At 43.0% G+C, this 15,996-nt stretch overlaps 1 protein-coding gene across 1 annotated transcript in view; it reads left to right on the top strand.

The window, feature by feature from the left end:
- The window catches only part of LOC144324494 (kanadaptin-like), an 81,498-nt gene extending 69,120 nt beyond the window's left edge, over nt 1-12,378 (top strand). Inside the window, exon 14 of the mRNA XM_077915878.1 lies at nt 10,764-12,378. Coding sequence (XP_077772004.1) covers nt 10,764-10,795 — 32 coding nt within the window. The 3' untranslated portion in view covers nt 10,796-12,378. The remainder of the gene's footprint in view (nt 1-10,763) is intronic.
- The last annotated feature ends 3,618 nt before the right edge of the window (nt 12,379-15,996 follow it).

Raw genomic sequence — 15,996 nt, 5'->3', positions numbered from 1 at the left:
ACCCAACTCTTTGTTTTGCATGGCAATATTGGTGGAACAAGATGGGTGGGGATGGCTGGGAGGTGACAGAGAAAACATGCAGCTCTTCTCAATGGTCATGTCCAAACCCATGGCTGTTGGCCCAAAGACTATCTCCAAGTTTGATCCCTCCTGGCCTACCTTCCATATTAGGATTTCATCACCCACTCACCTCTCTGGGTGCTGGTTTATGCAGACTTCCTATATGAATAGGTGGTTTGGGTCTCTGAAGTTTCTCCCACTGCCTTGCCTGTGTTCACGCATGTGCTCTCTACAGGTCTGCATTAATTACCAGTATTGCTTCCAGTCCTGATACAGGGCCATGAAGTCTGGCACTGTAGAACAGGAAGCAAAATAGGCAGAGCAGACCATTAACTGGTGTGCTGGGGTCTCCACCTTCCTCATCCTCTTGTCTTGGCCTCTTGAGCCCAGATGTGGCCTTGAGCTCAGATTGAAATCCTGGGGAGTCTTAGAAGGCAGGAGGATGGGGCAGCCTGGATGGCTCAGTGGTTTAGCGCTGCCTTCAGCCCAGGGCCTGATCCTGGAGACCTGGGATCGAATCCCATGTCGGGCTCCCTTCATGGAGCCTGCTTCTCCCTCTGCCTGTGTCTCTGCCTCTCTCTCTCTGTGTGTGTGTGTCTCTCCTGAGTAAATAAATAGAATCTTAAAAAGAAGAAGAAGAAGAAGAAGAAGAAGAAGAAGAAAAGAAGAAGAAGAAGAAGGAGGAGGAGGAGGAGGAGGCGGCGGCAGGAGGATGGGTCCAAAGACACACTCCTGGAGTGGTGGCATCAGATCTGTAGGTGACCCCTATGACAACTGGAGCTCTTCTGTGCCTCCCTTAAGGAAGCAGCCTCTCATGGGGGAAGCATGGTTGGGAGCTGGGTCCACTGCCTGTTCTCATTGGCTCTTCATCTAGTTCTACTTAGCAGTTTTAACAAAAATCTTTGCCCAAAAGCTGTGTCTTTTTTTTTTTTTTTTTTAATTTATGATAGTCACAGAGAGAGAGAGAGGCAGAGACACAGGCAGAGGGAGAAGCAGGCTCCATGCACCGGGAGCCCAATGTGGGATTCAATCCCGGGTCTCCAGGATGGCGCCCTGGGCCAAAGGCAGGCGCTAAACCGTTGTGCCACCCAGGGATCCCCAAAAGCTGTGTCTTAATTGACTTTGTTGCATGCAGGATTTTGCTGCTTTATTTCTGCTGATCTTTCAACCCTCCAAGTTCCCAAATTCTGGATTCCCTGTTAATCTTTCATCCCTTCTTGAAAACCAGCTAATCATCTTCTAAACCTTTTTCTGTCTTGTGGAACATTGTCAAATGCCTGTAGTAATAATCAAGATACACTACTAAACATCCTGTTTCACAGCCTCTTCACTTGAATCTACAAGTTCATTAGGTACCTAAACCTTCCAAATGATCACAAATGACAGCTTTTCAAATGTTGCACCACCGCGACACGTAGGCCACCATTTTTTTCGGCTTCCAGTAAAATTTTCCTCACTACCCTTTACCCAACTCCAAAGCCAATACCACATATTGTAATGTTTTCTTTTTCCTTTCCCTTTTTCCTTTGGTATGGCAGCATCTCAATTCCATGTAGCAATTTCTGTATCTGCTTTGCTGGAGTAATAAACGTACCACACAGAAGAAAAAAACTAAAGAAAAGAAAGCTAAAAATCCATTTTATTTGACAATAATATTGAATTAAAACCAGCTTTTTATTGGTTAATATTTGCTTGGTTTATCTTTTGCCATCCCTTTATTTTCATCTGTTTTATATCATTGCTTCAAGGCTTATTCTTCTCTTATACAGTATCTAGCTGCATTTTGATTCAGAGATCTAACTGGAAGTATTAATTTGTAATTAATATATTAAATCTATATTTATTGAGATTAATGATATATTTTGGCTTTTTTTCCCTGCCATTTAAGAAAAAATTTCTATCCCAGAATTCTCATTATAGGAATCTTGCCTCGTCTTTTCTTTTTTTAAAGATTTTATTTATTTATTCATGAAAGACACAGAAAGAGAACAAGGCAGAGACAAAGGCCGAGGGAGAAGCAGGCTCCATGCAAAGAACCCGATGCAGGACTTGATCCCAGATCTCAGGGATTATGCCCTGAGCCAAAGGCAGATGCCCAACCACTGAGCCACCCAGGCAATCCCTTTTATTTTTTTTAATCCCATATCTTTTATCTTTCTGGCTATGATCTAGGAGACTTCCTCACTTCCATATTCCAAATCACTAAAATCTACTTCAGACTAGAGTTGCGGAACATGAAACTGTTTATCCACAGTTTAGAATTGGCCCCTCAGCAACAGGTACCCACAACTCACATTTCAGTCATCTGTCCCTTTTTCCTTCAGTGTCATCCCTTTTAGTGTCTGGGACCAGGATCACAGGCAGCTGACACCTTTGGCTTCTTCTTTTCATTGTCTATGTGAATAATAAATTGTCTAAATCTAAAAGTGGCCCATTATATCTTTACTGGTTGAATCAATCAGGTCTTGGCCTTGCCTTGATTCCCATGCATGAACATGACAGGTACTGTTTGTGGATTTCCTCCATGGTAATAAAAGTTTTAGTTTTCTTACATTTTCCCTTCTTTCATGTTCCTGTATAAGTACAATATGATTTTTAAAAATTAAATCGGTAGTCAATGTCTATTTTATTATGACTGTAAATTTTATTTACTGCTGAACAATATTACAAATTATATTCCTTCCAACTTTTTGGGTTTTTTTGTAGTTAACAGTTGCCATAGTTTTTCTTTTGCTTAGTTTCTTTTTAATAACTATTGCTAATATTTAAAGAATGTTTTCTAGGTATCTGTTAAGCATCTAGTGATGTTTCTTTCCAAATGTCCAAATATATCAAATAATCTATGACTATCTTTCCTGTCATCCACCCCTGGAGGTCTCCCTTTTATGCCCTCTGTCATCTTGCTTCAATTTGGTTGGGTTGCTCTTTATACCTGGGACTCAGGAGTCATCTTAGGACTTCCTTTTATCAGTCTTATCCTTTGGATTGTTTCTCTGTTTTCTGGCATCCCGTTGTTCCCAGTTCTTGGCTTAGTCTTTCATTTCACTGAATCATATCCTTCACTATCTTCCTAAGAAAAGGTGTGTGGGAGGTACAAATTTTGAGTTCTTACGTATCTGAAAATATCTTTATTTCACACTTGTCCTTTATTTGGATAAGTATAGAAGTATAGGATAAAAATGATTTTCACTCAGAACTTAGGGTGCCCAACACTACTGTCCTCCAGCATCCTGCACTGCTGTTGAGATGTCTGATTCCACAGCTTCTTACACCTTCATACGCAACATGATTTTTCTCTCTAGAAGCTATTAGGTTATGTCTTTTATCCTGGCATTCTGAAATTTAAAATTATTGCCTTGGTATTTTTCCTCCGTTCTCCTAAACATTTAGAGGATACCTTTAATTTGGAGATTTCTGTCTTTTACTTCCAGGAAATTTTCTTACATTATTACTATAAAAAAATAATAATAATTTCCTATATTTTGTTTTCTGAAACTGAATACTGATGTCAGAACACCTTAAATAATCCTCTAAAACTCTTTTCTCCAAAACTAATTTTCACTGATGTTTTTATTCCACTTTCTGGGAGATTTCTTCAACTTTATTTTTCTGCCCTTTTATTGAATCTTTTAATTTATCTATCACATTTTAAATTTCAAATTGTTTTTGCTCATCCTCTGATGATTCCTTTTTCAAACTACCCAATTCTTTTTGCATGGAAGTGCATCTTCTTTTAGATCTGAGGCCATTAATTAAAGGGATATATAAAAAATATTTTCTTCTCTTCATCTGTTTCCTCTGAGTTCATTTTATGTTTTTAATGTTTGTTTTGCTTTGGTCTCTTTCTTTCATGTGGGTTGTTTCCTGCAAATTTGTGGTGATCCTGGGCTATACAGTTCTTTAAAACACAGAGGCATCAATGTGGAGATGCAAGAGGGATTTATTTGACTGGCAGGCTTCACTCTTAGGCCATTTCACTGGGAGATCATTTCATTGAGAGAAAAGTCATTACTTAGGGGATTTCTCTCTGGAGCTAGTAAATATTTTCCAGTGAAGAATCCTCCAGTCTTCTACCCAGGGGACATATACCTGTCATTCTCTTTCTGGGTATGGGGTAACGGAAGAAGTCTGGCAGAGGGTCCCAATATTAACCAGTGAACTTACACTCGATTTCCCTGTTTACAGCCAGGCAGCTGCATTTCTACTGTTGCTGGAATCACTGAACTTGGAGATTCTCTGTTTCAATTTCTCTAGAGAAAAAAACCCTCTAGTCTCTTGTAGGGACATAATTGTCTGACTGTATGGGATTAAGAGGGGATTTAGAGTTGTCATTTTCTCCACATATCTTTTCCAACCAATTCCCTAGTGTTTAGCCCATGCTTCAAACCCACTTTTGCAAAATCCTCTGCCTCTGAGTTCCCCATCTCTCTGGGCTGTACGGGTAGAACCTGCTTCATCATCCCCATCAGTTCCCTCTCCAGGCCTTTCTGAGTCTTAGTTTTACTTACTCTATTAATTCAGTTACCTCTCCTTCAGTCACTTTCAATCATCCCCAGATGCTGAACTGACTCTCTTGTCTAGATTTGTCTTTGTCTAGACAAAGTTCTCAGAAGCCACTTTGGCTGCAGTGAGAGATGAAAGTATCTGTTTAATGGTGTGTTCCCATATTACCACATACCACATTGCCCAAGGAAACACTGCTATAAATAGTACTTGGTCTCCTCACCAGTCCACCACAGCCTAGTTAACCCAGATGTGATGGGACTTAGTAGGATGAGGAGAAAGCAGAAGAACAGATAAAGCAAGGAGAAGAAAGGAAGAAGAATGGTGGGGAAAGGATTGTAATATTAATAATAATGTTTATGGGATCCCCGGGTGGCGCAGTGGTTTGGCGCTTGCCTTTGGCCCAGGGCACGATCCTGGAGACCCGGGATCGAATCCCACATCGGGCTCCCGGTGCATGGAGCCTGCTTCTCCCTCTGCCTGTGTCTCTGCCTCTGTCTCCCTCTCTCCGTGTGACTATCATAAATAAATAAAAATTAAAAAAAAATTAATAATGTTTATAATCAATGACTTCATAATTGCATGTGCAAAAAACTTCCAATTCATGGTCTCACTTATCCATTAATTATAACAACTCAAAGAAGCATACTCACTTAAACTATCTTATATGTGAAATTGGCTTTTGTGGGGTCTAGATTCAGGGATAGACACATGACACGAGCTGGGCCAATGAGAATTGGCCCTGGGATTATTACTAGAAATATTGAAAAAGAAGCATGTTCTCTTTTTCTTTGGATTGTAAAATAAGTATCAGTGGGTGTTCAGTATATCTAGTTATTTGTTTGTTTGCTTTTCCTCTATATGCATAGAGGAAGCTCTGAAGGAATATTCCAAAATGTTAACATCGATTAATTTTTGGTGGTGGGATAACTGGTAATATTTATGTATTTATTTTTAAAAATAATTTAATTATTTATTAATGAGAGACACGGAGAGAGAGAGGCAGAGATACAGGCAGAGGGAGAAGCAGGCTCCATGCAGGGAGCCTGATGTGGGACTTGATCCTGGTACTCCGGGATCACACCCTGAGCTAATCCACCCAGGCATCCCAATATTTATGGCTTTTAGCATTCGCTTTGTGCAATGGTAGTATCGTAACCAATGAAGTTTATCCGAGGCGCAATTATTGTTAATATGGCTTTTACCATTTACGTATTATTTATATTTTCTATAAAGTAGTATATTACATTTATATTAACATGAATTTTTCTGTTATAAATTACTGTTTTTAATTATAATATATTTATGTTATAAAATAATATAAATACATAGTAATATATTTACTATCTTTGTAGTATATTATTATATAAATAATAGATAAATGTAATTTTTACACTAATGTAAGACAGAAGTGCAAATACCCATTTATTCCTTTCTTTGGTTACTGCCTTAAACCCAATTCCCTATGGCTGGCAGGACATGCATGCTTGATCCCATGATGATCGAATTTCCTAGAACAACTTTTTCAAAATTGAATATTTTACCTTATCAAACTAAAGTATTGAGAAAAAAGAAAATTGTCAACTAAATTTTAGCAACTAAACATTTAGCAACTAAAAGGTTCTACTGGTTTGTCCATATCCCAGCAGACCTTGAGGCTACTAACAGAACAAAGTTGAAAGGTGGGGAGACCCTGCTCTCCCAGAGGGGTTCTCACTCCACTCTGGGTGGGCTGTGGCAGGGGGTTTAGGGGTAGATGTGCCAGTTTTACATGACTTTGTGGTCTTTTCGGAAAGAGCTCAGTGGGCTTGTCACTGGCTTTGATGGTCTCAGTAGCCCCACCAGAGAGAGGAACAGATCACAACCCCCTAACAGAAAAGGAACAGCCCGGGGCCTGGCTCAACCCTTCCCTGGCTTTCCTCCTCTAGGGTTTGTGAGTCCTCCTGGGAATCCCACACTGACAAGGAGGCCCTCCCAGCTGGCTAGGACCTCAGTCCTCTTTTCCACAGCCCAAAGGGGCCCCTCCCACAACTCCCCAAGGCACAGCTAAAGCCAGGCTGCAGCATTTAACAAAACTCCCCCTAAACCCTAAAGAGATAGGAAAATACCTTCTACAATTAAGATGCAGGGCCCCTAACTTCACATCATACCGAATTGCTTTGTCTCTTTTCTAGAATAGATTGAAATTTTATCCTTGCGTAACCCAAAGACCTATTAAAATATTTTCCTGAAAACAAAAGGGATTATTCCCACCAGAGCAATCTGCTTCCCCCTCCGCAGGAGACAGAGGAACTGGTATAAACCCCAGCCCATGCAGTTTCCAATAGCTGTTTGGCCCCTTTTCTTGCCATTGCTGCTTCCAGAAACAGCAGCGCCCACTTTCTGTATGCTCCGCTGTCTGCCTGTTTGGAAACAAGTCTGACTCTGAAAGAGGGCAGGGATTTGGCTGGCTGGGGACTATGGACTATGCCAGAGACCCAGGAGAGGGGCAGCAGGCCAGTGGCCAAAGAAACCACCAGTGTTCCCGAGACTGGGGCTTTAAATCTTGGAGTCAGATGTGGGGAGGGAGCGCTCAAGGTGTCAGCTAGCCAGGAACTCCGGGATCTCTGGTGACCTCTAAATGTAAAGGAGGCACCTGGAACAGATGACCTCTCCTGGCTCTTCCTGCTCCAAAAGTCTCCTTAGCTCAGTGAGGTCAGTGAGGCAAGGGACTTGTTCCCCAGTTGTAGGTTTCCACTGGGCTCTTCCCAGTTTGCTTCAGTGCTGCCAGAGTGCAGCCCTCCCACCCCAGAGTGCCTACACCGCCCTCCTCCCCTCCCAAGGCTTCTTAGCTTAAGATAACAGTCTTTTGTTCTCCCAGTGACTCCACACCCAAGGGGAGAGGGTATGAGGAAATCTTAGGAAAGTGTATCCTATCTGATGAAGGTAAGAGGCTGCTCCTCTGCTCCGTGCCTTCCAGGGGAGTTTGTTCTCAAGGGCCCCCACCCAGTTCAGGAGGCATTTCTGGGCTTGGCTTCCTGGCAGGGGAAGCTCAGAGGCACTGGGGGCGCAGAGGGTGGCAAAATACCTTGGCCCATAAATTTTCATCTTGGGGATACATTAGGGATTTTTTTCGCCAGAGAATCCTCCAAGGAGAAGGTGGGTGTCTTCTAGTGGCTTCCCACCAGACCCCTGATTGGGTCTAAACTTCTTAGCATGGCATCCAGGACTCTGCAGAATCTTGCCCCAGCTTTCCTTGCCAATCCCAACTTCTGCTATCTCTCCTCAGACCCGCTGGGCTCTAGTTACATGGAACTACAGTTATTCCCCTGAAAATGTTATGCATTTTCACATCTCTGTGACTACTTTGCATATACTATTTCCTCTGTCTGGAGTGCCCCCCCCTGCCACTTCTCTTTGAACTCCTACTCATTCCTCAAGACCCTGTTCAAAAGTCAGAGGCCTCTTCAAAGCTTGCTTGACTCCCCAGACAGAATTGGTTGCTCTGTGCTCCAAGGCATAGGGTTCCCTTTCCTGGCTCATCACCCAGTAAGTACTTATTAGGATTTGCATGTTTATCTTACTCTAGTCGCTCCTTCAGGGCAAAGACTATGTCATTCACCTTTGTAAATCCAGTGCAGGGCCCCAATAATTCCTCAGGCAATATCTGTGTAAGAATGAACACCCAATACCGTTTCTGCTGGATTTGTGGTATTTTTGAGTGGCATTAAGAGAACACTTCTGTCACCATGGGTCTCCCTGGCCCATAGTGCCATCTCTCCAGACAAAGGTAATATATTTGTGAATCTGAATATTCACACAGCATCAGTACAGCAATCCTCAGGTAATTTTACATCTGATTTTATTTTATACATTAACTCTCTGGGTGATTATTATAGTTACCATCATAAGATGAAGAGACTGAGATGTCAGGTGATTAACATTGTGTTCAAGGTTAGAGTACCTACAGAGCAAAGCTGGGACTTAAACCCTGGTATTCTGGCTGCAAGATCCACAAGACCTCTGCCTATACCAGAGATTCTCAGTAAATGGTCTTTGAATCAGAGCAGCATCATCTTGGATCTTGTTGCAAATGCAAATTATTGGGCCCTGCCCTAGACCTACTGAATCAGAAACTCCTGCGATGGGCCCAGCAGTCTGTTTTCACCAGCCCTGCAGGTGATTCTGTTACATTCTTCAAGTTCAAGAACCCTGGCCTACACTACAACTGTGCCAGCAGCCCAGAGCTGGAGCCAGAGGAGGGCGCTCCAAGGCAAACTTTCACCTCAAAGCAGTCGCGGCAGCTGGGATAGGGCAAGTAGCAGTCAGGGTAGAAGGGAAGAAAAGGCAAGGACTGAGTTAGGAGACAGAGTTCTAATCCCACCAGCTCTGCAATTATTAGTTGAGTGATTCTGAGCACTTCTCTGGGTCTCAGTTTTCTCATCTGTAAAATGAGGATGTTGACTAGCTGATCTCAAATTTATGTTCTTTATGTTCTGTTATTCAGCTCTCCTTCTTTGGAATAATATGTTGTCTATGTTAGGAATGGAACGAAGACAGAGTATGAGTGCTCATTTTTAATGGATTTTTCCCATACTTGGAAATCAACAGCCCCAAATTCCAAATGCTTGGACTAGCTACCTTCTCCTCCTTAGGGGCAGAAAGTTCAGAGCAAACATTTGAGTCGACTCATGAAACTTCATTAGGCGAAAAAATAGAAAACTGTCTGATGGTATTGGTTTGGAGCCCTTCCACTGAGGCTCCTCCACATGGGCCTTCCCCCCTCGCTGATCCCTCTCCTGTTACCTGCTTCCCCACTGTGACTCTCCCATACCCTCTTGCTCACAGGACCATCTCCCTGTTCCGCTAGTGAGCCTGTGTACATTTCCTACCCCTTTTCATGGGGCTGCCCAACTCATAGGCTCTCACTTATCCAACTTTTTTGAGGAAGGTGAGGTATGATGTGTCAGGGTGACTTACTAGGTGTGCCAGGGACTCGATGGCCCAAGGTGGAGTCCTATGGTCACGCTGAAGCCCTATCTTCCTGGTTTCCTATGGACCTGAGGGCCTTCCCTGGAGCCCCCCCATAGTGGATGGGCTGGGCCCATAGGTACCACATGGTACCTGGTGGGGCCCAGTATTTACTGGCAACTGGAAAACCTTTATACATCAGGATGAAAAAAGGAAGATTGTTTCTTGCCCCTTTGAGATGATTATGAAAATTTGAGACAAGTAATTGTACTGTAAAAGTAGAACCCTGAATCAGAGAGGTGGGTAGTCAGCAAGAGTGCATGATTGAACTCTCAAGTCTGGGGGGCTATGAGAAGGTGGGCAATTTTAAAAACCAGCCAAATAGTATGTCACCTTTGGCATAATCACATGTGCCAGATAAATGGCCTGAGTGTCAGTATCACACTCAGACTTTCAGTGTGAGTTTTCCAGAGTCCAGGAAAAGCTTAAAATGCAGGATGTCAGGTGTTGCCAAGTCCTTAGGTTAAAAGCCAAAGAAGGTGATTATTAAACAGGGCCCCAGAAAGGACAGGAGCTTACTGAGGCTGTACTCCTCGGCTGCAGGTAGCTCAGTGAAGCTGGATCCCTCCTAGATTGGGCATCAGTGGAATCATGCAGGTTAGTAAAGAATACGTATATTCTCCAAACTCACCAAGTATACATGAAGTATTTTTGGTTTTTATATGTTAATTGTGCCTAAGTGTTTTTTTTTTTTTAAAGAACGTGTGTGAATTTGTGTGCAGTTCTAATGTACCCTTTAAATCAGCACACCTCGTCAGTAGTGGCTGATTTCCACTCAATTCCCTGGAGTCCCGTGTGAACACTTTCTGTGGATGGCTACTCCCTTCCACTCCATTCTGAGCCCTGTCAAAGGGGCCCTGATAGTTGAAGTGCAATCTGGAAACTGCCAGTCTGCCTCAGTGGTCCTGGCACCTCCCAGGATCCAGGGGGCTTGAGGGCCTGGGCAGATCCAGGCATAGTGTCATCTCACTGGGACTGCTTCAGAATGGGTCCCTCCTCTCTATCACAATCTGTTCCTGCCCCAACTCAGCCTGATGTTGGCCTGTTCTCCTGTGAGATCTCCCTCTCCTCCTCTTCTGCATATGTTCAGAAGGTGTGTCAGCTTCACTCTTTAGAATCTTCTAAGCATCCTACTTGCCAGCTTATGTGACTTCTGAACATTCATTTCTGGTGCTGTCTTCCATCCGCAGGTTGGCCAAGTCGGAACACCGTGGTTCTTTAGCTGTTCCTGAAGTGGTGCTAGAGCAAGGAGGTGTGGGCCAGAGTCGGAATAAGCTGGTGCAATCTAGCTGTGTGGGCCCCCTTCCACCCACTCCACCCTTCCCCCTGCAAATTATGTTACTTCCCTGGGCCTCACTTTTATCATCTGTCAAAGGAAAATGTTGATTCAGATGCCCTCTCAGGTTCTCCTGCTCTAACATTCTGAAATCCTGGAGCCCAACCTGCCTAAAACAGAAGGCTCCGATCTGAGGTCCTGCCCATGACCCCACCCATGCCCAAGTGGAGCTGGAAGGGAGCACATGCAGTGTCAGGACAGTGGGGAGGACTCTGGGCCAGTTGAGCACTTGCCTTTCATGGACTAAAGTTTAAGGAGCGCCTGTTGGGTGGGACCTGGCTGGAAGGAATGAGCCAGCCTCCCCCAGATTTCCCCCTGCCTGAGTGCTTGCCTCATAGACTGTTACTTCACCCTCCTTACCACTTCCCAGGGCGGGGAGGGGAAGGGCAGATGGGCAGAAGCTGATGCAATAGAAGACAGGTGCAAGCCTGTGTGGTTCTTCGAAGACAGAGCAAAGGTCAGCTGGGCCGGCCCACCTAGGCTGCAACTGCAGAGTTTCTCCCTTCCTTCCCTTCCTTCCTTCCTTCCTTCCTTCCTTCCTTCCTTCCTTCCTTCCTTCCTTCCTTCCTTCCTTCCTATATATATTTTTTTGGAGTTTGATTTGCCAACATTTAGCATAACACCCAGTGCTCATCCCGCCAAGTGCCCCTCTCAGTGCCCATCACCCAGTCACCCCATCCCCCTGCCCACCTCCCTTTCCACTACACCTTGTTCGTTTCCCAGAGTTAGGAGTCTCTCATGTTCTGTCTCCCTCTCTGATTTTTCCCATCCATTTTCTCTCCTTTCCCCTTTATTCCCTTTCACTATTTTAATATTCCCCAAATGAATGAGACCATATAATGTTTGTCCTTCTCCGACTGACTTACTTCACTCAGCATAATACCCTCCAGTTCCATCCACATTGAAGCAGATGGTGGGTATTCGTCGTTTCTAATGGCTGAGTAATATTCCAGTGTATACATAGACCACAGCTTCTTTATACATTCATATTTCGATGGACACCGAGGCTCCTTCTTCAACCTTGACTCTCTCTTGGAATGGAGTTTACTCTCTGGTGTCAGAGCCAATAGTTGATACTATTGGTTAGAGTCTCTTCACATCCATTCACTTGTGGTGTTCTAACCTGCAGAGAACATCCTTGCCTGCTAGTACACACACACACACACACACACACACACATGCACACACGCACACACACATGCACCTGCCTAGTGGGGGCATCCGGAAGTGAGATAGTTGTTCTGAGTATGTGCTCCCATTGCTCTTCTGAGAAAGTAGGGTCAGTCAGAAGGATGAGAGAGTGTCAGAAGATCTGGAAAATTCCTATGTAGCCAAAGTATCAAAATAGGCCTAGGCAATGCCATTTCTATTCAAGACCCTATGTATCAAATAAATGAGACTCTGAGCTACTTGCCTATCTCCCAGGGATCTGCATGCCTTGGACACAATATAACTCTTTTAATCTTTAATTTTTTTTAAATTTTTATTTATTTACGATAGCCACAGAGAGAGAGAGAGAGAGAGAGAGAGAGGCAGAGACACAGGCAGAGGGAGAAGCAGGCTCCATGCACCGGGAGCCCGACGTGGGATTCAATCCCAGGTCTCCAGGATCGGCCCTGAGCCAAAGGCAGGCGCTAAACCGCTGCACCACCCAGGGATCCCCATCTTTTAATCTTTAAAATTAAAACAAAGTCTGCAAGGGGAAAAAAAACAAGGTGCATCAAATCCTTTATCAAGTCCTTGACAGAAGGAAAAATTACTAAATATTACGCTCAAACTAGCTTGATAATGAGTAACTATAGTTTCATGATAAATGAAAATAAAAGAACATTGTCTTACTAAACTCATGCTTCAAGGCTGCACATTCTGCTCACTAGGCTCAAGAAGTATAGTCTAAGTACATTTAGGCCTTATGTGACTCATAATCATCATAATTTACTTTGCATTTATAATGTGCCAGACATTGTGCTGAGCAATATACATGAATTCTCACATATTATCCTCAAATCCTAGGAGTTGGAGTCTATTATCATCCCTTTTTACAGGTACAGAAATTGAGGCACAGATACTTAAGTAACTTTGCTTAAGGACACAGAGCTGTTAAGCGGTTGAGATGTTAATCTGGTTCCCCTGACTCTGAGCTGTTTTTTTCTTCTTCTCAGAAGCATCTGGAAAACTTACCTATGCAAATAAAGGATTTAAGTGAGATAGAATCCTTCAAATTATAAAAGGATTCCCCAAAATGTTCTCTAAATTCCAAATTCCCCTATAACTTCAGTCAATAAAATCCACAACTTTATTTTCTAGGAGCTTATTTTATTTCCATATTTTAAGGAACATAGTTTTTGAATATAACAGACTTTAGCTCTTTGGGGGTCACTACAAAACTTCTCATCAAATTAGTTAATTCCAATATGATTAATGCTGGTAACAGTTGATTTATTTTCTAATGGGTATTGAGTAACTGAATTTAGAAAGGAGCTTTGGCAAGGTAGTTTATAATTTAAGTATGAATTTTATAATTATACATTTGTATATCTTCACACATAATCAAATTTAATCAAATAAATAGCCTGAAAGAGTGAAATTATGGCGTTATCACAGTGTAGCAGGAGTTGGGGGCTTTCTTCTTGAATCAGCCATCAACTTGATTTATAGATGTTTTATCTCATTAACCTTTATGTCATAGAGCTAATTGGTGATGCTGGGAACTGCAAAACACAGTTTTGCAGCCATGTAGCTCTTTAACTCCATTGTGTACCAAATTAAACTGGACCCAATTATTCTGAATCATAGAAGCCATCTCTGGAAAAACTTTGCCTCCTTTATTTCAAATGGTTTACTGGAATGAGAAACAAACTTGATGTAAACCATGTTTTTTCTCTTTTGGTCACACACTATTTTATATCAAAACCTTCTGAGTCCTTCAAAAGCTCTTCCCAGAGAGGCAAACATATGCAGATTGTTCTGACCTATCCCTGTTTGGGTAAAGTTGTCCTGGGACCCCATGGTGGGTCCTGAGGATTTTACTGATGGCCTTGCATGTGCTGATGAGCATCAAGGCAGCTAGCTCCCTTCAAGGCAACTCCATTTGAAGGGCTACCATCTTAAGGATGGAGAAAGTTCCTCAGGTTCTCACAGTGCTCTCAACATTTTTTTGCTCCTGTTCCCCATTTTTACTTTTGGGATTGAGCCCGGGAGGCACAGGTACTTACAGCCTTTCTCCCCCACTAGCCTTCTTTGAGAGGATTCAGAGCTGCTTGGCCTCCCATTCTTGTGGCTGGATTAAGGTGATGGCTAGGATGGATGGACAATGAGAATCCATAGGCTGTATTGATTTATACAGGAAAAAGTATGAAGCTACTTTCTGGAGAGAGAATGCACTGGGTATAGCTCTCAAGTGGGATTTTGAGTGAGAAAAATGGCCACTTCTTCAAGAAGCTTAGCAAAGATTTATGCTTTAAGGCATTTGGAGTTCAACTTGTGTTTCTTTTTAAAATATTTATTTATGAGAGAAAGTACACAAGTGGGGGGGAGGGGTAGAGAGGGAGGGAGAGAGAATCTCAAGCAAGCTCCACACTGAGCTCAGAGACTGACTTGAGGCTTAATCTCATGACCATGAGATCACAACCTGAGCCAAAATCAAGAGTCAGCCACCTAACTGACTGAACCACCCAGGTGCCCCAACTTGTGTTTCTTTTGAATACACATGAAGATGGACCTTCATCAGGGAGGAAGAAGGCTCAGGTTTATTCAAATTACATTTCAAGTCATTTTCTGAGAGTGGAAACTGGTTTGAGTAGAAAAATCCAAGACAGTGGCTTACAGTGGGGTTTTCTGAATTTGCATGGGCTTAGAACAGGACTGTGAAGTGTGGGAAGTTGTAAGAGAGGGACCTGTGGGAAGATATATTATCAGGTGGAGGCCCTTCACCTTCCTTAGATTTGTGAGTGAAGCTGAGGTTTCCTTTGGGAGTGATTTCACATGAAGAGTAAACCTCAGACTTGTAGTAAGGTGACACCAAATGTCAATTTCTTTTCTTGGTTTAGTTTAAAAATGGACTGGATTGTTAACATACAGAAGAATTTTTCTGTGGGTTCTTGCTCCTTAAATGCCAAACTGATGTTCTAATGCCATTTGACATGTCTCTTGGGTGAATGACTCAACCCCAACCTCATGGACCCTCCACAGGCTCTCCTTCCCTCAGGGGTGCAGGTGTGTCCCCACCTCAGTTGGAGGCCAGGAAACTAACCACAATCTCCTGGCTCTGAGACTGGAGGCTCCTGCCTTGGAGGCAAAAGAGGGTGTGAAACACAGGCAGGCAGGATCCCAAACCACAGAAGCTCAAGTTAGGTCATCTTTGTGAACATGACAACTTGCTATCTTTCTCAGTCAACAACAACAACAAAAAACACATAGACTCATTAAAAAATGGCTTGGAAAGACAGAATTTGCATGACTTTGGTGACTTGCCATTGAGCGCTATTCCAAAGCAACAGAGAACTAATTAGCCAGTCCTTTTCACGAGCCAAGAAAAGTGCAACGGTACATTCATACCAGTTTGTTGCAGGGACCGTTGAGTACCAGAGTTTAAATCACTTGTCTGGTAGCCAGTGAGTGCAATGTCTGATTTCTTGTTCCCTCTTCATATGTACCCAGCAACTTGGGGGACTCTGTGCTCTAGGGGAACTATTTCAAAGCCCTTGGAGAGGTTGCAGAGACACTCATGGAATTGTCCCTCTGTAGGACTGGGCTCATTGAGGCAGTTAGAAATTAGGTTGAAGATCAGGTTAGTTAGGAGATAGCAGTGATGGAAAATTATTCTTCTTCTGAAAATAGTTATTCATGGGAACTTTGCCATGACTGGTATGGCCATTAATATGGTCATTTCATTTTGCCTTAAACATGGGATCCAGTCCAGGGTGAAGGGAGATGAACCCTTAGGAATGCACAATGACTATTTACCCAGTTTACTTGTGGGAATCAACCAAATGAAGTGACTTGAGAAAAACAACACTGCTTTAAAAAGCATTCTCCTGTATTCACAGTATATTTAGAATAATCATTAGGAAATAGGGGCTGGTGTT

Source organism: Canis aureus, chromosome 12 (assembly GCF_053574225.1).
Source record: "Canis aureus isolate CA01 chromosome 12, VMU_Caureus_v.1.0, whole genome shotgun sequence".
NCBI lineage: Eukaryota > Metazoa > Chordata > Mammalia > Carnivora > Canidae > Canis > Canis aureus.
This window is presented reverse-complemented; position numbering and strand designations above follow the sequence as displayed.